Source organism: Dendrobium catenatum, unplaced genomic scaffold (genome assembly GCF_001605985.2).
Source record: "Dendrobium catenatum unplaced genomic scaffold, ASM160598v2 fragScaff_scaffold_231, whole genome shotgun sequence".
Classification (NCBI taxonomy): Eukaryota; Viridiplantae; Streptophyta; class Magnoliopsida; order Asparagales; family Orchidaceae; genus Dendrobium; species Dendrobium catenatum.
Genome location: NW_021318693.1, coordinates 3,858,330 through 3,885,420, shown reverse-complemented (window position 1 = coordinate 3,885,420; position 27,091 = coordinate 3,858,330). Strand labels below are relative to the sequence as shown.

General features: G+C 33.3%; 1 protein-coding gene across 4 annotated transcripts; it reads right to left on the bottom strand.

Moving 5' to 3' along the window:
* Positions 1-8,824: 8,824 nt before the first annotated feature.
* Positions 8,825-26,062, bottom strand: LOC110098089 (probable phytol kinase 2, chloroplastic). Of its 4 annotated transcripts, none has more exons than XR_002303298.2 (7): positions 25,723-26,061; positions 21,614-21,681; positions 21,418-21,549; positions 21,172-21,287; positions 9,690-9,804; positions 9,357-9,605; positions 8,825-9,129 (listed from the first exon to the last, which is right to left on the bottom strand). XR_002303298.2 is itself a non-coding variant. In XM_020824809.2 (6 exons), exons 1-6 carry the CDS (start codon positions 26,020-26,022, stop codon positions 9,428-9,430), a joined length of 909 nt encoding a protein of 302 aa, XP_020680468.1. In that variant the 5' UTR covers positions 26,023-26,061; the 3' UTR covers positions 9,213-9,427. The 4 variants fall into 4 exon arrangements, 2 of the variants coding, with proteins under 2 accessions (XP_020680468.1, XP_020680473.1); XR_002303301.2 differs by having other exon boundaries at positions 8,825-9,085; XM_020824809.2 differs by lacking the exon at positions 8,825-9,129 and having other exon boundaries at positions 9,213-9,605.
* Between the last annotated feature and the right edge of the window lie 1,029 nt (positions 26,063-27,091).

Below are 27,091 nucleotides of genomic sequence, written 5' to 3'. Positions count from 1 at the left end.
TAATCGATTATCACCGTGCTTAAAGGGTATTCTATTGAGCAATACAAGTTGGATACTTCATTTTAAGGTTATTAAGAATTTCAAGGGTTTTAGAAATTTATAGAACTTTAATCTTAGGTTTAAAAATTTTAAAATAAAATTCTAAAAATCCTTTAGGTTTTTCTCTCTCTATAATATTTGAATGCCTCACGAATATCCTCAAGAGTCCTTTCAAAATCAGAACATCACACTTCTTGATTTTTCTAAAGCCAAAACTCCTTCAAAAATAAAAGCTCTCAATCTTATTATTCTTATCATCTTATCCCTCATCACACTTTATATGCAAATATGATGCAAAAGTTAATAATAAAAGAGATCGAGTATCAAAAAGAAGATCCGGATGATCCTATCCACATTAGAGGAGCAACATAAATATACAAAAGAAAAGAAACATAACAAAATATTCTTCCCCGAATTAAAATATATCAAATATCAACACAAAACGAAGCCACAATTCTCTCAAGCCAAATAAAAAAAGTGACTTAGATTTCGTATGGGACAACTTTTTTACTACTTCTTAAAACCCGCTTTAAGAAGCAGTAAAAAAGCCTTCCCAAACGAAGCCTAACACACGGAAACTAATAAACAATAAATATTCACTAATATAAAAAAAAAAAATCACACTTCAAATATTCCTCACTAGAACACCTCAAATATCTATAGAATCAACACATAATATCTGAAGCAATCATACTTTTGGATTCATGGAGATAATTCTCCATGATTATTGAAAAGAAAATTTCTTCAATTTTCACCTCTTTATTATTAAAATAACTACAAATCAACCAGCTTCTATACTTACAAACTCTAAGCACGCTTCTTTAGCCGCAGCTAATTTATTTAGGTTTTGTTTGGGGCAATTTTTTTTTGCTGTTTTGTAAAACCGCTTTCTTGTAAAAAAAATTCTTGAAAGTAGAAAAAATCAGTGGTCTAAAGTTATCCCGAAGATTTCCTTGATTAATCCCAACCAAAAGAAAAGGCAAATTTCTACATAAGCAAATCATTCCAAATGGTTCTAGCTGCCATTGCACCAATGCACATGCACACAAATGCTCACATGCATGGCCAGAGTCTCTCCTATTTATAGAATAGTATGGCCATTGATAGAAAAAAATATATATTTGGAGAGATTAAACATGCTTGATTTTAGGCATTAAAAGATAATATTAAATTCCTTTAAGATGTTTTAATGCAATTTAGAGGAAATTATATACATGTTATTTATAAAAAAAGGGAAATTTACATAAATGCCACTTTATTTCATGTTATTTACATATCTAACACCCAAAACATTAATATTACATATCTACCACTCTTATACAACTTTAATATCAAATATATCACTTCTATAATTCATTTTTACCATTCATACCATCTTATAAACTTTAATATTTCATTTCATACATCTAAAAAAAAAACTTTGTAATAAAGAGTAAAGAATAGATTGAGGAGGACAAATTGCCTAAAGAATCATATAATAAGGAATTTCATTATTTTTTTAGATTGTGGGTGGGGGGGTGGGGTGTGTGCAAAAGTAGGATCCGCACCTGTCCATGGGCTAGTTCAATAGCTCGATATTGAGGGACAAGGTTGAGTTAACCTTGGACAACTTATTTGAGATTTAGGCTTCGTTTGTGACAACTTTCAATTTGTGTACTAAAATGCTGCTTTAAGAAACAGTAAGAAAACTGTCATCTTTTTATAATTTTTTAAAGTAACTTTTTAGTATAAAAAGTTTGATTTCAAGAATTCTTTTTACTAAAAAATTATTTTAGAAAATAATAAGAAAACTATCACAAATAAAATCATAATTACGAGTGACTTAATGCATTGGATAACTTAAAACATGGTGAGTTCTAAGTTATGGGTGGTTCAAACCGATTCTCAATCAATGACTTCTTGAACTTATTTTAGCCGACACTCGATGAACTTCAAGCGATACATAAAATAATAAAATATCTCTAAAATTGCACTTTCAATTCATGAATGTGAGTAAACATCAGATCATTCAAAGAATCGTAAATTTATGCCATTCATTCTTGCAAAGAGTAAAAAACACTATAACGTGGCTCTTTTTGTCCTTTTTCAATGAGAATCATAAATGCCCAGCTGGAGGAAAAGCTGGCGTGGAATAAAATCACCTGAACGAATCAAACAGCATGGAGGAACTCAGTTACAAATAATTGATTGGTTCAGGCGGCATGATCTGGATTTGAAAAAAATATTCTGCACATGACGATTTTTTGAGATCATTTAGGATGTGTCACATCATTTTTTTTACTTGATACCGATGCTCAGTACATTATTGAATAACGTGACATTCTGGTTGATCTCCGGACTGTCCGATGTCCGCACAGAATAAGTTCTCGTGGATTTGATCTCATTTTATTTTAATTTTTACATTTTTATAAATTCATCAATTTATTAATTTGATTATATATATAATCAAAATTTATGTTTGAGTTTAGTTCTCCCACATATACAAACTTGAAAAAAAAAAACTAATTAGGTTTCGTTTGGATAGGTTTTTTAACTGATTTTAAAACAGCTTTTTAGTTCGAAAGTTAAAAATTTTGTACTAAAAATTTGTTTTAAGAAGCAATAAGAAAACCGTCTCAAGCCTTAACTATTTGAAAATAAAGTAGATTAATTGAACTATAAACACACATGAACATCATATGATAACAATAATAGCATGCCTATACAAGATTTTCTAAATTATAGGGAGGGAGAGCAAGAGCCACCCCTGCTCCTCTCCTTCAATCACTCCTACTAAGCAAACTATAACTTCTCTAAGCGAACTATTCTTCTCAATGACACACTTAGTCAATCACCGATCCAATGCGGCGAAATTCACCGAACCCACGGCCGTTGTCGACTTCTCGCGCATATGCAACCCACCCATCACATCATCTTCAAATTCCTCCTTCCGCCGCCGTCGAAACCGGCGAAGATAGACATAAAAGAGAAGACATAGGAGAAAGATAGCGAAAATTGACACAATTACAAACAACATGATCTCTCCATGAACAGTATATCCTTTGTCTTGAGTCTGGCTGATGGCATCCAACGAGGAAGGGATGGAGACTGAGTCATTTGTCATTGCCATAGAGAAGAAAGAAAAGGAGATCGAACAGAAAAGAAGGATCAACCTCAACTTCAAAATCTCCATCTTTATCAATCTCTATATAGCTACAGGAAGATAAAAGGCCAGCGCTTGTGATGGAGCTGAGGGACAATGATTGCTTGAGAAAGAGGACTAACTGTTTCTTTTTCAGAGGCAGACAGCCAAATATTCTGTGTGATGTATTATTGTACTAAGTTCACATTTCTTGCAGGAGAAAAGTTGGAGTGTTCAGTAATTAAAGGAAAAAGGTTAAGTGAAGAGAGGAAAGGGTGCTGTAGTTTTATGGCTTAGGATATATCACATTCTGTTTGGATGAGGGAATGTGATTGAAAAGAAAGTAAAAAAATAAAAATCTTACATAAAAGTTAAATTATTAATATTCAATTTATTTCATTTTCATAACTTTCATATGGTTCAAAACTTCAAATAGAATCCAAGGCTTCGTTTGAGACAACTTTCTTATTTCTTTTTAAACTAGCTTTCAAGTACAAAAATTTATAGTTTAAAAAAGTTTTATACTATAAAACTGCTTTAAAAAACAGTAAAAAAAGTTGTTCCAAATGAAGCCTGAATGATCATATGAGAAAGAAAGGATAGCTTAAGAGCAAGTTGATAAATTTTATGGTTGCACTGTTGTGGAGCTATGTGCATCAGGTTTGCAATTTGGGTGGAATGTAAGAAATATCAAAAGTTAAGTTTGTGAAAGAAAAAAAATCACATAAATCATATATATATATATATATGTGTGCGCGCGCACGCACACTCGTGGGCTTTTGCTAGAAGATTTGTGGTGATATGAGAGAACTTAATGTCTTAGCAATGTACAAAGATCCAATACATGCATACATATTAAAAAAGGCTGCAAAAAATATCATAGTTTTTACGTGGAAAATCTAAAGAATGAAAAAACCCACCTAATCTAGCTTAGTTGAAATGATTCTACTAGTGTTTCTCATTAGTTACAAATAATATCTTATGACTAGGGGATGTATTGATTTAATATATCATACAAAAATTATGTATAACGAAATTTCATCGATGCTAATAGAGACGGCGAGCAACAAAGTCAATAGGCATCAGCGTATTCATGCAATAATGTTTAGGAAAATGTAGTAGGGTGATAGTGGTTAGGATATCATAGTTTGATGATAACGGTTAAGAGATTGTAATTGGACTATAATGATTAGAAGATCATAATCAGACTATAGTGGTGGTTGGAGAACCAAAGTCAGATGACGATGGACGAAGAATCATAATCGGGTGATTGTGTTCCAAGGACCATGATTAAGTGGCGATGGTCGGATGAGCGTAATCGTGCAACAGTGGTAAACGGATTGTAGTTAAGTGACAATAGTTGGAAACTAGAGTCAAGCAATGATGTTTCAGAGATCCTAATCGAGCAATGATGGACGAAAGATAAGAGTTAGGTGTTGATGATGAGAAGATCACTGTTGCACAACGATTTTCGAAAGACTCATTAGTCTTGCTAGAAGTTGTTTGACTAGTAGTTTAATATACATATACTATTAAGAACGTTGATCAATCACTTGTATTAGAGTTTACACATTGAGCTGAATTTGCGTTTGAGGTAGAGACTTAGGCTTCGTTTGGGACGGCTTTTTAATTGCTTTCTAAAACGGAGTTTTAGTACAAAATTAAAAAATTTGTACTAAAACTCCGTTTTAGAAAGCAATAAAAAAGCCGTCCCAAACGAAGTCTTAGGCTTTGTTTGTGACGGCTTTTTTACTGCTTTCTAAAACGGAGTTTCAATACAAAAATAAAAAAATTTGTACTAAAACTCCGTTTTAGAAAGCAATAAAAAAGCCGTCCCAAACTTGTAAATAGTCTCGTAATTAAATCTACTTATCCTTTAAGCTAAATTTATCGATGTTTATTTTAATAATCAAACCATATTTGATAAACCCTAAACCATTTAGAACTATTAATTTCTAGATTTGACACTAATATTTGATATATTTTTTTATAAAAAAAGAAAAATTCTCACCACTCGAATGATCATTAGAAAGCGACTTGAGATGAGCCATGTTCCTATCACATGGAAATTAATTGATATAAATAATTGTTACCTAATCTTTATTGATATGTCATTTTATATCTAATCAAAAAATTTCTATGCCTATGGCTAGTAATTGACAGTGCACTATTGCTTCTACTAATCACGTAGCCTTGATTTTTTCCACCCTTGATGCTGCTGATTTTTTTCTCTTATTTTTTTGTATTGAGTATTGATGCAAATAATATAAAGATGAAATAAAAAAAATCATAAATAAAAAAGAATTGAAGACGGCAAAATAATTAAAATACTTATTTTGAAAAAAAAAATCTGAATGAGAGCAATTACACAACCCAAGCTCCATTACATTTGGAACAGTTTTCTTACTGTTTTGTAAGTAAATTTTTAGTAAAAAAAATTGTTAATTAAAAATTTTTATACTAAAATGTTAGTTAAGAAAATAATAAGAAAGCTATCCCAAACGGTGCACAATTTCACTTTTGAAAAGCAAAATAAAAAATAAAAAAAAAAATAAAGTCTTTTGGATGGCCGAAGTTAAGTGTAAAAATTGAACTAAGAATTTTATAGAAGTTATTTTATTTGTCATCATTTTAGTTTATGTTTTCAAATAGGGAAATTTACATACATACCATTTTATACTATCCTATTTACATATCTAACACCTAAAATTTTAATATTACATACATACCACTCTATTATTTTAATATCAAATATGCCACTCATATTTTCTTCCAATCACTCATATATTTCATTTTTACCACTCATATTTGATATGAAAATGAACTAAGAATGGTATATATGTAATATTAAAGTTTTAGGTGTTAAATATGTAAATAGAGTATTATATGGTGGTATGTATGTAAATCTCCCTTTCAAATATTTTTTTTTAGAAAGTAAATTAAGATAAAAGACGGTACAAATAATTCTTAATTTTCTAACCGACTGTTTTCTTCCACAAAATAGAATAAAAAAGAAATAAAACTAAGCTTACATTTAATTTTATTTCTTTTTATTTTCTATTTTAATTTTTGTTTTGGCCTTTCCAATTAGCCTAAATTAAGGATTTTTACTTTTATAACTTTATTTAACTCATTTTCTTAAATTTAGCCTAACTCATATATTCATTCCATTACATTTAAAAAGTATTATTTGCCAGTTGATTAATTAAGGTTAATTAAACTTTTTTTACTTTATATTAAGTTAATTAAGCTCTCTTTTTTTTCTTTTCCATTGTTTTGTGGGATTCTTTTACTCGATTTTACTCCTTTTCAAGCTCTTCCTATGCTTTATTATTATTTGATTAGCATACAAATAAATAATTCAATCTTATTTAGCCCATTATTTATTTATTGTCCACTCTAATTCGAATAAGGCTAACACGGACATTATCACGAAAAAATTTAAATTCAATGCAAATATACATATATTAATAAGAGCTAAACAATAATACAAGCAACTCTAATCTTTTACACCCCAACCCATCTATTTTAAAATTCTTAATCTATGAATAATCAAACAATCTTAAGCATTTTTAAGATCAATCGTTTTATAATCCTGAAAAAAAATTGAATTATTTTGATATTTCATGTGATGGACATAAAAAAAATGTGTATCGATAGAGATTATTCATATCATGATGTTCCTCATTATTTTATTTTTTTTGGAAGTATTTAGACAAATCGAACATGGAACATGGATCGCATGATATGAAAGCCAACACTGCATCATTAAGTTGCATACCAATAGTGCTCCAGGTGGATTTATAAAATTCAAATGCGTAATCGTCTAGGCCAGGCGCGCAGAACAAGAGGGAGCAGAGAAGATAATACCTTTAATTTTTCCATAATTAAAGGAGGCACGAGCGAGGATAACATATGAGTGAAAAATTATTCTATAAAGACGTCGAACGCCATCCGGAGACCAACCAGAATGCGCCACATCACAAGAAGAGTGGCAGTTAGAGAGCTTAAAGGTTAATATTCTTCAAGGCAACATTCAACTCAGGATCTACCGGATGGTTTTGAATTGGGGAGAGGAAAAAGAGTTTTACAGAGAAAAAAGCTTCTCTAATTAGCTCTTATATAAGATCTAAATCCTTAAATCTTATATAAGAGCATCAAAAGACTCGTACTACCATTAACTATGATAATCAACATATTAAAAACAAAGTCTATAATAATAGAGAAATATTAGTTAGGAATACATATAAAAAAATTTGTCAACATATCATGATACAAAACATTAAAACACATTAGAATGGACTTCAAAGTCTTTGGATTTATGTTGATATTACCGTCATTCTGAATATCATAAACAATACTAATCTTAACGCAAATCTAAATCTAATGACCTTAAAGATCAAAATGATGGGTTATGTATAAAGATATTCTAATATAATTTGTTTTCTAATAAATATGAAAAACTAAATGATTGATGAATCATTGATGATGAATTGATAACAATGGTAGAATGATGACGGTTTGGCTGTCACCTTCACCAAAGTTTTGCCAGTCCCTTGTTAGGTATGGCAATTTTATTATTTCACATCATACAATATAAAGAAAATTCAAAAATTCTTAAGGAAAGGTCATACCCCTTTCCCCAAAGATATCTACCTCTGCTTGCTAGCAACTGGGCATCAGTCATTCAACATCATCGATCAATAACCCACTTTTGATAAATGCCAATAGTTTCACTGCCAAAACTAGTGATGAAATGGAAGAGGTAGGGCTGCAAATGAACCAAGCCGAATCGAGTATGTGAGTGTTCATGTTTGAGTTCGTTTATTATTATTAGCTTGTTCAAGTTCGGTTCGTGTTTAATTCGAGATTTATTGTTTGTGTTTATGTTTGGGTTCGTTTAAATTAATGGTGTCCATGTTTGGTTCATTTTCGATTCGTTTAGTGCTTATCGAGCTTTAAAAAAACAAGCCTTAACGAGCTATGTTTGTGAACATATTTAGCGAATTTTTTTACGCTGTCAAACAAGCACGATCATGAACAAACCTAATGAGTATTCTTGAGATATCAAATGAGCAATATCATGAATATATGTATAACTAGTATTTCCGAGCTAACAAATGAGCTCATTCATGAACAAATGATCTATTATTCATTTTATATTTATTCATGAACATCTTAAACAAACAATCTAGCAAATATTGACAAATGTGAAATATCTCTTATTCATGAACAAATTCATTATATTGAAGGTATAAAATAAAATTTATAATAAAAGTTGTTGTCTATTTAAAATAAAAATATGATTAATCTATACGAATACATTTATTGAGTCTATTCACAAGTTCTAAATCAAACACAAATCGAGCTTTTATCGAACTTGTTCACGAGCTTCAAAAGATGTTGTTCATGAACATAAACGGACCGAACACATTAGTGTTCAAGCTTGTTTATTTAAGATCGAGTTTTAAAAATATTGTTCAAGTTTGTTTGTTTAGTTAGTTAAACAATCACAAACGAGCTTTAATCGAACCGAGCAACGAGTAGCTCGTCGAACGTTTGGTTCGCTTGCAGCCCTAGGAAGAGGAGTTTGATAGGCTCTAAAGTTTCTTTGAGAAAAATCCTATATAAATATGTATCATATGCACTGTTTAGTGGCCTTTGTTAGAGGAAAGACAAATCATTGTCATTCATAAATTTTTAATACATTATTATTTTTCATAACAAAATCATATTGCAGAAAACTCATAAAAATTTCCCTCTAGAGAAAGTACTGTTGGAAACTTAAGCTAAAGATGCCCAAATTAATACCTTGGGTGTAGTTTACCTTACTTGGGAAGGGATCAGTAGGGTACAATTTGTTAAACCAACAGCAAATTCTGATCAACCAGCACATTAAAGCAGGCTCACAGCTTTACTGGCGTGCTGAAAGAGCAGATATCCAATCTATCCAGTTAACCAGAGCACCTCTAACAGACAAGTAAGAAAATAAGTATATTCAAATTTACATCTGAATTTATGGATGCCAATGAATTACAGCACTTGCATTAAATTAGTTCATAGAATATCTTTAAATTAAAAAAGAAATTTAACATTTCTATTTCAGAACAAAGGGGAAGAAAACCGCTACAGGTGTAGAAGAAATCACAACAATCCTGTATTCAATTTTACAGGAAAAAAATGTAATTTATCTTACCAGGTTTATGAACTCCTGAAGGAAAGCACAGGATTCATCCAATTTGGAGAACTATTTCCAAAGATTCTGGATCAGAAAACAATAGCACCAACAACAAAAGATGTTAACGGAACAGTTAAGTTGTCATCAAGCTGTGAACTGATTGGCAGCGACTCCACAATTGCAGAAGCTACTGATACAAGAAAGAAAGCCAAGACCAAGCTCCAGCTTTCTACAATATATCCAAATGAAGCGAGGAAATGCATGCACCTGGAATGAAATAGAAGAGATGATAATATTTTTACTGGAATTTGTTTGGTTGATAGAGATATATCGTTTACAGATTGTGCTTACAAAATAGATGCTAAGAAACCTGAAGCTGCCATGGCAATGGTTCCAGCATATGACTTGCTAGGATTGTAAGGCAACTTTTGCTTTCCATACCGTCTTCCCACTATGTCGGCAAAGCCTGAAAGAAGGTATAAATGAAGGTGCTAAGAGAGTTGGAAGAAAGAACAATTTTGCAGCTATGGATATGGCATTTTATGAATACTTGGTATGACAATTCTTGAAAATTATGACAGATATACAAGGATTGAAAAAAAATTATATTCTTTAAAAAAATCTCAGTAAGAAGTATATAATATTATGTGAAATCAAATATCATAAATAGTTGATATATAATTAAAAATCTATCAACCAAATATGAATCTTGATGTATATTTGTGAATTAGAAGGTTTCATGGTCGACTTTAGAACCATCTAACTTCAGTTTTCAACAAACTTATAGTTGTGGTTAACGTTTCTATGAGAAAAATCAACGAAACCAAAATTGAATTAATCCCAATCCAAATTAGCCTAAATCAAGGTTCAAAGCATAATTGAAAATTTCGTGACCCTATTTGATGAATGGGAGAATGTGTAAATTGGGGAGAACATAATAATCTGAAAAAATTCTAGAGCACTTCCAAACAATCACCACTAACAACTTTCATCTCCCCATTATCATCACCTGACCTAATCATTGTTGTTTGATCGTTGTTACCTAATCATCGTTGCCTAACCGTCATTGTCCAACTACCTTTACCCAACTATCATTATCTCCTCTAACCAAAGCCAACATTGGCAGTCTCCTAGCCGCTAAATGACGCTAATGTCTATCATGTTTTATTGCTTCTCTAATATTTACCACCACATTCACAAGAAGCCAAGCCGACCATTCAGATATTGCAATCTCAGCTTTTTTATTACAGAGACGAGCAACCTTTTATAATCTCCAAATACATGATGCATTATTTTATTTGAATCATACTCATGATTTTTTTTTTAGATTTTCAACTTAAAAGCCCTTGTGTCTGTTTTTGTGTGCATGGATTTTTGTGCAATACTATGGAATAAAATAATCACTCTACCGCCGTAAAATTTATTGATACGTAACAATTTGACACCATTTGTGAGAACAATCCCATCATTCTACAAAAACTTATCCAAAGAGCGACAAGCATAAAGCCAACAACAATGATGATGATAGGACTTGATGATCAAAACAACACACAACAATATAAAAAACACCAACTTACTCCAAATAGATCAAGAAATAACACAAAGAGATGTTTTTACAAATTTCCAAGCAAAACAAGACAAGATACAAGTTGATTCACTGTTCGAGAGGTGAATCATCTCTACCACAATTCCTAGCAGCTACTAGGAACCCAAAACCTCACAAAAACTCCTGCAGAAATTCAAAGCATAACATAAAACCCCAACCCACCATAATTTCCTCTCTTAAACAGCTCAGATCCCCCCTAATAAATGCCCCTTACATCTTTTCCAAAGAGTTTTCTCCTTTCCCAAAAAGTTTCCTCCAAAAGCCTCTTCTCCTATAGGTGATAAAAGAGGTCTTGGGCCCCACCTGGGCAGCTAAACTGCTGCTACCAGCTGTATCAATACTCCCCTCACAAAAAGTCACATTGTCCTCAAGGTGAAAAAAGGGAAATTACTTCTAAATAGTACTGTATGGCTCCCATGTTGCCTCATATTCTAATAAATCCTTCCACTTGATCAACATCTCCTTGATCCCCTTATCTCCTTGGCGAACCCCTTTCACCTCCAATGGTTCTAATATCACCTCCATATCCTCTGACAATGTGGCAAGTAGTGCGAGCGAGGGTGTGTGGTTTCCAATGACTTGCCTTAGTTGTGATACATGAAATACGGGATGAATGACTGAGATTGGTGGCAATCGTAGGCAATATGCTACTGAGCCAATGCGCTCCATTACCTCGTAGGGCCCAAAGTAGTGGTGGAGAGCTTCTCATTCCTTCGTCGAGCCAAAATCCTGTCTGTAAGGTCGAATCTTCAAATAAATCATGTCAACCTTAAACTGCACATCTCTCCTATGTTCATCTACCTGCTTCTTTATTATTTGTTGTGCTCTCTGTAGATGTTCCTTCAATTCTGTCAAAATCTGATCTCTTTCTCTCAAATATTGCTCCACTGATGACACTGGTGTGTTGCCCTGCCCATAATGTATCATATGAGGTGAATCCCTCCCATATATTTTAAATGGTGTTGTCTGGGCTACTGTATGATATGAAGTGTTGTACCAATATTCCACCTAGGCTAACCATTTGGCCCACATCTTTGGTGTATCTGATACAAAGCAATGAAGATAAGTCACAATGCGATTCACCACCTCCGTCTAACCATCCATCTGGGGGTGGTAAGTTGTACTCCTCTTCAGGATAGTCCTCTGCATCTTGAATAACTCCCTTCAGAAGTGGCTCAAAAAGACCTTATCCCGATCAGACACAATGAACTCGGGTATGCCATGCAAACGAATCACCTCTCTAATGAATGCGGTTGCCACTGACACCGCGGTGTAAGGGTGGCGTAAGGGAATGAAATGAGCATATTTGCTCAATCTGTCCACTACCACTAGAATCACAATAAACATGTCTAATCTAGGTAGTCCCTCAATGAAGTTCATAGTCACCTCTTCCCATGCCTTCTTGGGTAAAGCTAACGGCTGTAGAAGACCACCTGGAGCCATAGCTAGATATTTGTGTCTCTGACACAAATCACAACTGGCCACCAACTCGTCTACATCCTTCCGCATGCCCACCAAGTATAACTCTGCTGTCAGTCTATGATATGTCTTCTTAACTCATGAATGCCCCCAATAGCTGTACCATGAAACTCCTGCAACAAATGAGGAATGTATAGCGATTTTCGCGAAAGTACAAATCGTCCCTGGTATAGCAGCTTCTGACCAATCAAAGAATAACTAGGATGGCTATCCTTGTCCTGCAACAAGTTCCCTATGATCTTACTCAGCTCCTCATCCTGCTCGCACTCATGCTTCAAGGCCTCACAATCCACCACCATGGGAATAGATAAAGCCATAACCTGAGGGTCTTCACTACGCCTGGAGAGAGCATCTGCTACTTTATTTTCTAACCCAAGCTTTTACAGAATCTCGAAGTCATAACCCAACTTGGAAAGTCACCGGTGATCTCCTCTATCATCCTCTGCTCTAACAGGAACTTCAAACTTCTTTGGCCGGTCTTGACTATGAAGTGTCACTAAGAACTCGTAGTGGCCTTCATGAGTCCTAAAAGCAGTCTTTTGGATGTCAACGGGCCACATTCTAATCTGATGATATCCCGATTTCATATCAATCTTGGAGAACATCATCGCTCCATATAATTCATCCAACAACTCATTAATGACCGGTATAGGAAACTTATCCAACATTTTTTCCTTCAGAGCCCGCTAATCTACAAAAAACCTTCAACTATCATCCTTCTTCACCAACAACACCGGACTAGAGAAGGGACTAACACTAGGACGAATGATCTAGGTCTCCAACATTTCTTTGATCAGTCTCTCAATTTCATCTTTTTGAACCTGTGGGTACCGATAGTGTCGAACACTAATAGGGGATACTCCCTCCTTCAGGATGATGGCAATGTCATGCTCCCTTAGAGGAGGTAGGCCTTGAGGCAGCTGAAACACATCACTAAATTATTGTAGGAGTAGCTGGACTATCTTTGGAACCTCCTCCTCTTTCCTCATACTTTCTCCTCCCTCGAGGCTCTGGAACTCCACCAAGAATCCCATCCCAGCTCCCTGGATTGCCCTCACTATGGTCTTGAGAGAAACATTAGTTTTGGACAGACTAGGATCCCCTTTGATTCTCACCTTCCTCCCTCTCACCATGAATTTCATAGTCAATGCTTTATAGTCCACCTTAGTTTCCCCCAATGTCTGTAACCACGTCATGCCCAAAATTACATCTGTGCTCCCTAAATCCAAGAGAAGAAAATCCTCCTTCACCTGAATCTCAAGCAGAGTCACCATTAACTCTAGGCATCTGCCTTTACTCTTCTCCATCTTCCTTGTTCCTATCATCACCCCAAAACAACTAGTGTCAACTAGCTTCAGCCCCAATCGGTCCACCACTTGGTTGGAAATGAAGTTGTGGATTGCCCCACTATCCACCAGAACTATCACTGATTCTCCTCCTATCTATCCCCTCAACTTTATTGTGTGATTTGAGATACCCCACCACTGAGTTTAGGGAGACCTCCGCCACATCTAGGAGCAAATGATCCTCGTCAACCACCTTCTCCTTAAGAGTCTCCTCCTCATCACAGACTGTAAGTACCTGGAGTGAACGATCCTTGCAGCGGTGGCCCAACACAAATTTCTCTTCACAACAGAAACACAATACCCTAGCACGCTTCTCTTGAACTTCTGCCTCAGTCAGCCGCTTGAAATTTTCCCCTGGTCGTGTTCCCAATCTCCTATCCTTGGGTACTTCTCTTTGAATGGGCATAGGTTGTACCTTTGGTGCCAAAAAAGTAGTCGTCGTCCGATATGAAGCTCCCAAATTATTGTCTTTGTTGTTTCTCTCAAGTGAGTTTTTGTCCTCCACCAATAGGGCTAGCTCCATAGCCTCTCCCAACCCTCGTAGTCTCAATAACCGAATAGAAACCCTGATTTCTGGCTAAAGTCCCTTCATGAAATTCCCTTCCAACACTGTCTCAGAAAGCCTCCCCAATCGGCTAGAAAGATACTCAAACCTCTCTTGATAATCCATTATTGTCCCTTCCCGAACAAGAGCAAAGAACTGCTCGTAAAAGTCTCCTTCCCGATTGGTTCGGAAACGTTCTAATAAACTATCTCTGAACTCCCTCCACGATCAAATTGGTTCTCTCATGTCTCTCCACTTATGCCAAGACAAGGCCTTCCCCTCCAAGCATAAAGCCGCCACCGTGAGTCTCTCTTCCTCCGTCGGCCCATTCACTGCAAAGTATCTCTCCACCCTATATATCCATCCATGAGCATCTTCAATTTTCTCACTCTCAGATCCCCTCCGCTCCAACTTCCTCTTCAACCTCCTACTCCTCCCATGTAGCGATTGTTGTGATATCTTCATTGTTCTCTCCCACCTCTCCTCCTTTCATATATATCCTCTTCCTTAAAATCAACCCTCCTTACTTCTCCCTCCCCATTTCTCCTCATGCTATATCCTTCACCTATTTCCCTCCTAGTTATTAGTTCAAGAGATGGAATATTTTTCCTATCGCCCAACATTTCTACCTCTCAATCATCTCTTAATTGTGCCGATATTGGGGTTTCCCCCACTTCCTTGGCCACCAACCAGTCCCCTCGCCTCTGATGTTGTCGATTGGGTGTTAAGGTCAAATATTTTCTTCATCATATCATCTAGATTAGAAAACCTTACTTCCATGAATGAAATCATTTCCTCAACTTCAGATTTGAATTAATCAACTTCTCCTTCTAGTTTCTCTTCCAAAACATCCACTTTCTTCGACGTCATAGGTCCTGAATCTTGCTCTGATACCAAATTGATATGACTTGATGATCAAAACAGCACACAACAATATAAAAAACAGCAACTTACTCCAAATAGATCAAGAAATAACACAAAGAGATATTTTTACTAATTTTTAAGCAAAACAAGATAAGATACAAGTTGATTCACTGCTCGAGAGGTGAATCGTCTCTCCCATAATTCCTAGCAGCTACTAGGAACCCAAAACCTCATAAAAACTCCTGTAGAAATTCAAAACATAACATAAAAACCCCAACCCACCATAATCTCCTCCCTTAAACAACTCAAATCCCCCCTAATAAATGTCTCTTACATCTTTTTCAAAAAGTCCCCTGCTTTACCAAAGAGTTTCCTCCCAAAGCCTCTTCTCCCATAGGTGACAAAAGAGGTCTTGGGCCCCACCTGGGCAGCTAAACTGTTGTTGCCAGCTGTATCAAATGACTCACACTTTAACACTCAACAATTTGGAAACCAATCCAACACAACATAATAAAGCTCAAACCTGGTCACTCTCAAGAGGTTGTATTTGCAAAATGGAGAAGTACCAAGCTCAAACCCTCCAATTCTTACAAGAGGTTGGCCAACAAATAATACCAACATAGCACGACTGAGTTCTACTAGCATCAAATCAATAGCAAGTCAGGGCTAGTCAATTTGAGGGGCACCCGTGCAAGGTCCCCTCACAGCAATGCTCTACACCACAAATTAACCAAGAACTCATCAATCCTGCCAATTCGACTCATCCTTTTCAAGTTGTCCGACCAACTAATAATCCCCTAACAACCTTGGTGAACTAGACCCCTAGTGTCATCATACGAGAAGAGTAATGATCTGTTGTTTAAGAAGAATTTTCTTTAAGGGATAAAAAGCAGCTCTCTTGTCACCGTGAATTTTAGGAATCTTCACCTATTACTGATGTTATAATTCAAAATCACATACGAGTGGGATTCAAGTTGCCCATTATCGATCTCTATAATGAGTCTTTTGATCCTAACGAGCACATCAACTATTATAGAACTATCATGCATACTCAACAAGTCTCTGATGCACTCCTCTGTCATATCTTCCTGGTCACTCTCAAGAGTCAAGCTTGCAATTGCTCCCGAGTAGACCTATCCACCCCTTTGCCAACCTCGTAGGCTTTTCATCGAGAAATTTATTACAAATCCGATGAGTATCAATGATTTTTCCCATCTTTTTAGGATTTGTCAAAATGAGAAAAAAAAAAACTCTTGAAGAATACTTCTAAAGATTCTCCTCAGAGTCTTATCAAAGACCCTTAAAAAGTTACTTCATAATATTTATGTAATCTTAACATTATTCAAATAACAAAATTCTTATCAAAATTGCTATGTGATCAAATTTTATTTTCCCTAAACAAGGTCACAATCATAACCTTAAGGGTAATAATGTTCTAAAGCCAAACCAACTCGCCCATTTGATTTGAGAAATACTCAACTATTGTTGCATCCAAAATCCAAATCAATGCATAGCCAGTTCAACAGGATTCGATTCGACCTCTAATAGCCGTTAATCATTCGAGCTCGATTGTAGGCTCGAGCTCGAGCTCGAAGCTCGATAAGCTCGGCTCGCGAGCTCGTTAACAAGTCGAGTTCGAGCCGGCTCACGAGCTGGCTCGGCTCACTTACATCCCTAACCTCTATTATGTTGAAGCATCGAGCAACACTATCACAATCTTACCCAACATAACTTATGCATTATAATATGTTATATAAGATCAAATACGAGAAAAGAATTTTGTGGAGAAAAAAAATTCGCCCAAAATCTACTTAAAAGAAATTTCTTATTGTCATTTAAATTTATAACTCAGATCCACTAAATCATCAATGTACTACGATTCACCGACATAGCCACAACAACGTGAACACGAAACAGACACTAGACGTGTCAATTATTGAAAATATAAGACATATATAAATTAGACACGATATTATAATTTTTATATATTAAAAATAATATATATAAATTAAATAAGCAGTGTAAAAATGGTTTTGAAACATTGATGTTGTGACGACATTGGAAGCCAATGTTGAGATGACATCAAACATTATTATGAATTCCAAGTCGCAATATGCCAGAAAGAAATGAAAATTGGAATATTGAGTGAATAGGGTACTGACTACATTAGATTGATTTGGAGCTGCATAAAGAAAATAAGAAATTATTTTTTATTTTATTTACAAATAAATTTTGAAATGGAAGAAATTATAAAATATTTATGGCAAGTATTGGACACACGCGTTCAATTTATTTTTAATATTTTTAATTAGATACATCTTTGACATGTCCGATACATTGAGACGAATGTTGTGTCCACTACATGTCGGACGCATGTCATGTCTAATACGTATCAGACACAACATATCTTTTTAAAAGGAAGTATTGGTGCATCATAACAATGTATAGAATAATACACAATTCAAAATTTACACACACACACACACACATATATATATATATATATATAAGAACTACTTACATCCCCAATAATGATTTTAAAATAACTACAATAAAATATGTTTTTCTCATAATTACAAAATAATTCATCTATAATAAAGAAAACATCATATAATAACGAATGAGCAAACAATCCATTATGTTACACAAAAATTATAACTGTATTCAATATATGAAAAATAAAATATTATGTATGCTATCAATCAGTTAATCATAAAAATTAATGTATTAAATAAATAAATCTCTATAATACTCCTAATCAAGTATCATATACAGTACAATCATGATAAAGATTGTCATTTTAAAATCATATGTCGTATAGGGCATCATATCACATCATAAGGTTTAAACAATTGAATTCATCATGTATAGCAACATATCATAAAATATATCAAGCAAGTTCTATGTTATGCCTAATCATATCATTTCAAGTGATTTTTTTTTTTTGAATCAAACATAAAAGTTAGGTAAAATATCATATCACATTATATAAATAAGAACATTTATGTAATATAGTACATGCGAGTCGTCACTCCAAGCCCATCGGCACTCAAAATATATCACATTCTCCTTTATATAACGCATCTTGTATCACGTTCACACCACTAACTCATATTTAAAAAAAAAAAAAAATCCATAGATCCACCCTGCTAAGCAGGGCATCATGACTTCACCATCATGAATCATAACAACCACCATCTCTGGCATACACACATTACATAACACAACATAATTATCATTTTAAATCATACTCACTAAAGCTCATTGTATCATTTGCAATTCATATAAAAATGACATGTAAATAAAAAATAATTGAGTTTATAGGATAACTCTTATTTTATATGTAAACTCCTAACAAATCAATTATAATATGCATATCATTCTTCTAGTATTAACCTGACATGACAACCATTTATCAAATTTTCTTAATTTATTTATCTTACTCAATTTAGGGCCACAATATATAAAAATATACAAATAATAATTCAATATGATCATATCAACATATACAAAATGATTAGAACAATAACATATTAAAAATTACACTGCAAAAGTTTGTTAAAATTTTGAAATATTAAAATTTTTGTTAGTTCTAGTTAAATTAAATTTAGAAAAAATAAAATAAGAAAAATGACCAAAATTATAGGCAAGATATCGGGTGCCCGCCGCAAGCCAAAAATTTTTCTAAACTAGGTTTTCAAGCAAAAACAGCTCTAAGACCTCCAAACCTTCATGTTCTCTCGCCTCTCCCTCCCTTTCTTACCTTTAACCCTTCTTATTTGTTTAGAAGGAAATCAGAATGAAATGGTCGTGTTTGGTTTCCTAGAAGTGGAAGGGGATATGAAGGGTTAATGATGAGGGTTCAATTTGTAATTACATGAACTATTGAATTTCTAACATAAAATTCATATAAATCTATATATTTTTATCATTAAATCTAGAGATCTAAAAATTATGATAAAATAACTATAAAATAGTAAATCATGTTTAAAATGCTTTGTTGAAAATAGCTTGCAAAACGAACACCAGTCGATTTCAAAAAATTTGCTTATACTAACATTAGTCAATCTTTTTAAAGAGTTTCAAATAAATAAAAAATATATTATTTTCATATATAAAATACACATAAAAATATGAAAAATAGCTATAGATAAAGTACAACATTATCTATAGTGTGATGAAGATAGTTTGCAAATCAAACTTATAAAGAGTTCTGATATATAATTTGTAGATTACATATTAAAATATTCAATATAAAATTTTAAAGAGTCATACTTCTATTTCTAATTCGAACAATCATAAAAATTTTTAAAGATTAAAAAAATTTTGAAATTTTATTTTAATAATTATTTTAAAGCATCATATAAACTAAACTTTCATTAACATAAATATTTTTAAAAAGCAAACATATAAGAGTCATGTAGTTGTTTCTAGATCAAAATCAAACATGTGGGTATTACAAACATTATTTAGATAAATAAAAAAACATTGATGAATTTCTCTCAATATTTAGAGTGACGCCCTAAATTAATAATTTAGGGGTTGTTTGGTTTGATGAAAAGTGAGTGTTAAGTATTCTAAATACAAGGGTTTTAAGAATTTTAATATTTGGTTTAATGAAAAAGGAATGAGATATGGGGGGGGGCAACCAGCTCAACATGCCAGTCCAGCAAAAGCCGAACCAGTCGAACCAAGCAAATGGGGCAGGAATAGCAGGGAATTTGGCCCCCTTGTGGGGACCATCAAACCTATAATTACATATGTGAGGAGAAGGATTAGGAAAGGAATTAATGAGAGGATTAGAATTCAAAATAAAAGGGGGAATTAAGTAAGGCAAGAGGGTTGTTTTGGGGGAATCAAGAGAGCTTATTTAAGAATTATTCTAGGATTTATGGGGATTATGTGAAATTTGATTTTTGTTGTAGTTTTTTTTTTTCTTTGAGGGACTCCTAATGATGTCTAGGTGGTTTGGGAGAGTCGAACTACCTCTTTAATTGTAGATCATTGTATCTTGCTTTTATTTTGAAGTATTAATCCAAAAAATCAGCCATCGTTTCTCAATCCCTTGCAGTTTTTATTCTAATTTCTCGCTGATTTTACTTCCAATGCATATCAAATTGGTTTTAGAGCGAGGTAAATGACAGCCAAGAAGATGGATGCACTGCAAGGTGAGATGGAACAAACTAGGGCCGAGATGGACGAGAAATATTCTGTAATGGAGGAAAAATACTTCCTATCACATTCACAAGAGTCCAAGCTGGTTATTCATATATTATAATCTCGCCTTCTCCAATTAGGTAGACTTTTGTAATCTCCTACTACATAGTGGATTATTTAAACTGGACCAAACCAAGTGAATTTTCCCTCATCTAGAGTTTTCCATGTAAAAACTGACATCACTTGTGAGATTCTCTTATCTGTGTGCATATGAATCTTTAAAATACTTACTATACCACCATTATTTTTCTAGCACGCTACAATAGTACAAGTAAAATTATAGTTTTTACATTATAGGATTACTAAGTTATCAAAAGAATATTGATGGTTTTTCTTGTTGATGTATTATAGTCTGTGAATGACATAAATCCAATATATGTTCATAATGTGCAAAGGGGTGTTCAAGAAGCATCATATTTTTTAATAGAAATAAGAGAAATTTTTAGCCACACTAAATGGCATGTTCAACACAATTTCTTGTAGCATTCAAGTATCAAAATGTTGAATCGTAAGGAACAGTGTCCCATTCTTCATAGACCCGTGATTTGGACACTAATGAAAAAGACCCAAATAGCATGGCATGGTCCAACATATCATAAGAATGCTAAACATGCGCCCATTTCTATCCCCTGCTACACTAATCTTTTGTTTCGCAAACTGTCCCAAACTAAGTTAATTGTTAGAACCAATCTCAATTTGAGATTAATCAATTTGGCTAACAAAAGCATTTTCACCATAGATTATTGATTTTCAAGATTCTATTATAATAGAAAATACCATCTCCTGCACACAGATTGCAGATGGCGGATATTGCAATGGGAGATGTTCGCCAAAAGATTGTGGTAGCCAGTGTAATGGTGCAAGCATAATATAATGGCCCCTTCAGAAGTTCCCTAGGAAGTCAGAGGCAAAATTGTAGTGAGCTAATGTAGAACAATGTTATCATCAATTATTAATCAACTAATCATATATATTTAGGATTATTTGCAAAAACAAGCTATTAATGCATGGATTTCCGGAAACCTGTAGTCTCCTTGTCTGCTCATTGACTTGACTATGGCTTCATTTTTCCAAATTCCAAGCCCCAAGAGCAACATGCGTATAATATTGACACCTGGAGCTAGAGCCGCAAGAAATGGTGCCAGGTTGCTAGAACTGCAACGCGGAAAGAACTAACGCATATATATAATAGAAGGATAGCTGTTATACAACACCTCACCTGAATAGAGGCCAAAAAAGTATGAACACCAACCCAACACTTGTATGCACCAGCTTCCGGTTCATTTTCTAAAAAAGAAGTAAATGCTTGTCATTTTTTTTTTTTTTTTGAAGAAAATTTTTGCCTAGTTGCTTGGTTAAAGAATTATTATTTTGTCCTTTGCAGGAGAAGAAAATTTATTATACTGCATGGTTAAAGCAATATTAAGAATAATTGCGCACATTGCCTGTTTGCATTTTTTTAGGGAGAGTTATATCAGGACAGCATTTATAAGTGCCAAGTTACCACTGATATAATTTTAACTAAGTGGTACGCTTAGATAACAATAAGACAAACTAGTTGCCATATAATAAAAGCTGTATCAGTTGCCTAGAGTGAACTAGCAATAATGGAGTTACGAAAGTATTTTTTGCTGCATCACTTAAAAATGGGTGACTGAAGCAATGTTTTGGATAACCAAGTTGTTGATTATTGAAGAGGAAAATAAAGGCAAAGCTAAAGAGTACAATATAAAGAATCTGATATAGTTTCTTCATAATTTTTTTGTCAAGAAACAGATAATGAACATCACATAGATGGTTCCTAAAATCCTAATTCCAAATTACCTCTCTGGTATCATAAAACATGCTAACAGCCTAACAGGAGCCTACCCAAAATAGAAAAGAGAGTTGTGGCGAGTATGCTTCAAGGGTTTTCTAATGAACAACACAACACCAACAACAACAAGCCTTTATCCCACTATGTGGAGTCGGCTACAAGAATTCTTTTTCTCCGTTGTGTCCTCTTAAGAATCAAATTACAATCTAAATCTAATAAATAAGTGTCATTTCTAATATTTTCTAGCCAAGGGTTTTCTAATGAAAAGTTCTTAAAATTCAAGATAAGTGAATATTTTTCCATGTACAAGAAGCAAAAAAAAAAACAGAAAACGAAACTCCATGGAAGCGTACATAATTTTTTTTTCTTTCGCTATGTTAACATATCTTGCAACCATTAAGATTTACAGAGATAATTAAGGAAGTCAAACAACGATATGATATTAATTGAATTCATCATTTAAAAAGTTGCAGTCACTATGGACAACTAAATAAATTGAGGATGCAACATCATCATTTGATTTATTAGCAAACCGAAACAAGGCTCTACAGAAATTGGGAGGAGAGGACAATAATGCCAACATGCATTCAAGGCTGTTTTGATTACTTCTGCCTAATACCTAATGTCAATAATGAACCTGCAGAATCGTAAAGATCTGTGGATGTACTAATTAATAAAACCAGTAAACCGACTGTAAACATAGCAAAGGATCTGGACCTAACACCGTTCTTGCTAATAGCTTTTGGTAGGAAAAATACGTCTATGTGATGTCCGCCTAATTGCTTCAGTGATGTGAAATTTTGTTCTCCATAAGAAGGGTGTAGATTCAAAGCCAATACTTACAAACTTTCTGCACAATATTTCCCAAAAACATACATCAATGTATAGTCCAGGATGTTGTCATAACTCAAATCTGATACCTTAAACAAAGCAACAACCTGCAGAACTGAAAGCATTTATGGCGTGCTGGCCCCTGAACTGATAGTGGACAAGATATGACAGACAGGATCTACATTTATGATAGTGAACCTATACTTCAAGCTCCTATTCTAATTCGAGTTTCATGGACTGACTTCTTTGCTCATATTTGTATATTTGTCCATGAAGTGGGAATCATTGCTTATTTATCATTGCACCTAGGTGCTAGTGCAACCTTTCCATACTTTTCCTTGTATACATGTCATACAATGCATCACTTTCAAGGAATGCCTAGCATTAACTTAATGTATTAAAAGATTCATGTCATGATTATTCGACAAATGTATGCATGTCATGATTGTTAGCAAAGCTTTGCTTTTTTCATCGAGGGCTTGGGACCCACCCAAGAGTTCACTCACCCTAGTACTACTCCCACTCAAGAACAATTAATTGCGGAGTTCTAATAGAATCAAGAGTACTAATTTTAGAAATAATATAATTTAAACAATATTTACATAAAAATTATATCTAAAATATATAATGTTATTAAAGCTTAATTTCATCTAAATAAAATGATTGATATGTTTAATTAAATATATAATAGAATTTGAGTTTTAAATAAATAAGTTATTAGCTAATTAGCGTAGAAACCAATTGAAACAATAAATTTAGAATATGAGGATAAAAAAATTCTATTTAAAAATAGAAACTAGTTAAGTATAAAGCATACATGTTTTTAATAAGAGAATGTACATACATATATAGAGAGAGAGAGCATATTCAATTATATAAATAAAATGATTATATAAGATTTTAATTATATAACGAACAAATTAATTTTCTATTATGTTAATTAATAACTTAGATCTGTAAGAGAAAACACTTGAAGAAACAATTTATGAGTTATTGATAATTTTTAAAATAAAAAATATATAAATTATGATGATAAGAATATCTTATGTGTAATTACAAAGATGTTACACTAACGTGACAGAGTAAGGATTAAAGTGGTTCACCAAGTATTTTGAAATTGACATGGATAATCATACTTCTAATTTATAGTTTTGATTTTGGTTCTTCTAACTATAATGCATTATTTCTAATTGATATTTATCCACTTATTATTACTACAAATTATTTATGATTTATCTATGTTATAGATAATCAATCATGTTGAATTGAATGACATGAATTTTCTATCATATTTTATCATTTATCATAAATCATATAATGCTTACTATACAAACTACAAAGATATGAAATGATATGGATAATACAAATGAAATAATTTATGTAGAAATACTTGTATGTGCATGTTGATTAATAGAGTATACCCTTTTATGATGCTGGCTTGAGATGAAATATACCCCGTGCACGAAAATTAGAAAAGGTTATAAAAAAAAATAATGAAGTACCTTAACTAGTACTCATACTATTTAGATGATGGCTCTAATAAAGAATTTCCAAGCCAAGTCGTGACAAGGTAACAATAGCTATACAGCAATTTGTATTTATATATAGTGATCTTACTCATGTGTCCTTAAACAAGGTGAAGACAGCTAAGAAGCAGCAACCCAAAAAAAAAAGGAGGGGAGCCTTCGATTTATGAATGAGAGGAGATTAAAGAATCAACGATTTGCCTCACTCAGTTTTAGAGTCACTAACTGAATGTAAGAGGAATCTATCACCTTCTACGGATAAAATGAGCTGAAAGATTACAAGGCACGAGCTGCCGTTAGAAACATCTTCAAACACAAATATGCATGACTCCATAAACTAGCCAATTGATCCCTTTTTAGATACTAGAAGCCTGAGTAAGTGAGCAGTAAAGGAAGACTTTCAGAGACATAGCTAAGCGTTCCAGTGGCTCCACAGTCAATGTCCACAGGGCAGCAGTTAGCACAGCGTGGATAAGGAGGGCACAATGACAAATCCATTAATGATCACGTATCATGCATGGTGAACTTATTTTACATTGATTATAGCAACAACCAAACTCGTAAAAAATAAAGCAATTGAAAAAATGAATCAGAGGTAGCTGAGAGTTCCAATGGTTCCACACTCAATGTACGAAATAATCTCATCTCAACCAAAGGGCAGCGATCAGGTCAGCCAAGGTAAGGTAGACAAGACAACACTATCCATTTATAATCATGTTTCAGGAAAGGAAACTTGATTTCATATTGCTTACGGAAACAACTAATATGATAGCAGATAAATTTATTGACAAAATGCCTCAGAGGCTCATGTTCATATAATATGGTAGGTTTGAACTACTTCAAACTTTTGAGAGAAAAATCTTTGTAACCTCCAGATTCATAAATTTAGATTTATCTTTCCATTCGAAAATATTGTACCATGAGATTCATAAATTTAGACAGTTATATAAGCCACAGGACAACAATAGAAATTGTTGTGCCATTAGCAGATTTAAATTTAAAAAATCTATGGAAAAAAAACATGAAAAGAGATATACTTATAAATTGATCTCAATTTTCTTTAAAAAAAAAAAACTAACATCTTCCACCTGCTTTTGATCACACAATCAAATCCCAACAACATGACGCCCAGAGAACACGAGAAGGAGAACAAACCTGCTCAAAAACCCCTCTCTTCGCCATCTCCTCCCAGAACCGTAGAATCGCAAGGGCCACTCCCGAGGCCAAAGCCGACGCTAAGGTATCCTGCAAAAGCGTTCCGCTTCCCATCGACATTGCAGCCTTCGGCGCCACCAGCCGAAACTGTCTTTCGATGGCGCTCCGATTTCCGATATTTCGGCCAAGTTGGAAGCAGACGCTGGGTTGCGAGGCTAGCTGACCGAGGCGGTGAGGTTGTCGCCTGAGTAAGCCTCGCACTGGAGCCGAGGAAAAGCAGCAGAAGAGCAAGGCGGTCATTTTAAGAAGACGATCAACTCCAAGTCTCCAACAGTCCTAGGATTTTTACTCATTTATCTAAAAAATAAAAAAGGGATTTACTACCTACTACTTTATATTATATTATTTAAATATCTAATCCTTAAAATTTTAATATTTCATATTTACCCTCAGATACAACTTTGATATTTTATTCCTATCACTTATGTCACTCTATAAGGCTATAAACTTTAGTATTTTATTATCTATATCAATATTTGACTTATAATGATAGACATAAAATATTAATTTTTTTAATATTAAATATGAAAATAATAAGATATAAAATGATATGTAAATAAATCCCTCAATAAATTATTACACATTTAATTACTATTTTATTAATTTACATTAATAAAAACAAATTATGTTTGGGCAATTAAAAATTAGCAATTTCATAAAAGATAATTATAACCTTTTATATATTAAATTAAAAATATTGAGCAAAGAGTAAACGGATTATGCAAATCTAATTACAATATTAAAAATTATGAGTCATTATGTTTAGATCACACGTGCTACAGTGTTAGCAGGATGTGACAAGCACAAATTTTGATTTTTTTTTATTTTATTTATTATTTTTATTTTATTAAAATGAGTAGAAAAACTGAAATAAAAAAATGAGATGTAAGACTTTATTTCATGATATTTATATATATTCTATTTTGTTTTATATTCTTATTTGCATGAAAAAAAAGGAAAATATATATGCATTCACCATTTTCATCTTGAGCTTTATTAAACATAAAATGGTAATAAGAATTATCTTTATACTTTTTTATAATATAATTATTGATATGGCTTAAAAAAAAAATTTTGATCATCAAAAAATTTGATATTATGTTACAAATTTTAAAAATTAAATTCAAAATCATGTGAAGTTCGTTTTTAGAAAAGTTATAGCAAAATCAAACGTCGTGATAAGACAAACTAAATGAAATAAGAAGTGATCGTGTCATAATCTAAATGAGCCCAAATCAAGCACTTGAATATGATAAAAAGTTTTAGAATATTAATTGGAGGACCCAGTTGTAATTTTGCATGCTTATAA

Coding starts and splice junctions, on each gene's coding strand:
- LOC110098089 (XM_020824809.2), bottom strand. CDS start 26,022: ATGACCGCCTTGCTCTTCTGCTGCTTTTCCTCGGCTCCAGTGCGAGGC. Junction 21,288..21,417: donor AGCAGACAAGGAGACTACAG/GTTTCCGGAAAT, acceptor CTGACTTCCTAG/GGAACTTCTGAAGGGGCCAT. Junction 9,805..21,171: donor CAATCTGTGTGCAGGAGATG/GTATTTTCTATT, acceptor ACCTTCTTTCAG/GCTTTGCCGACATAGTGGGA.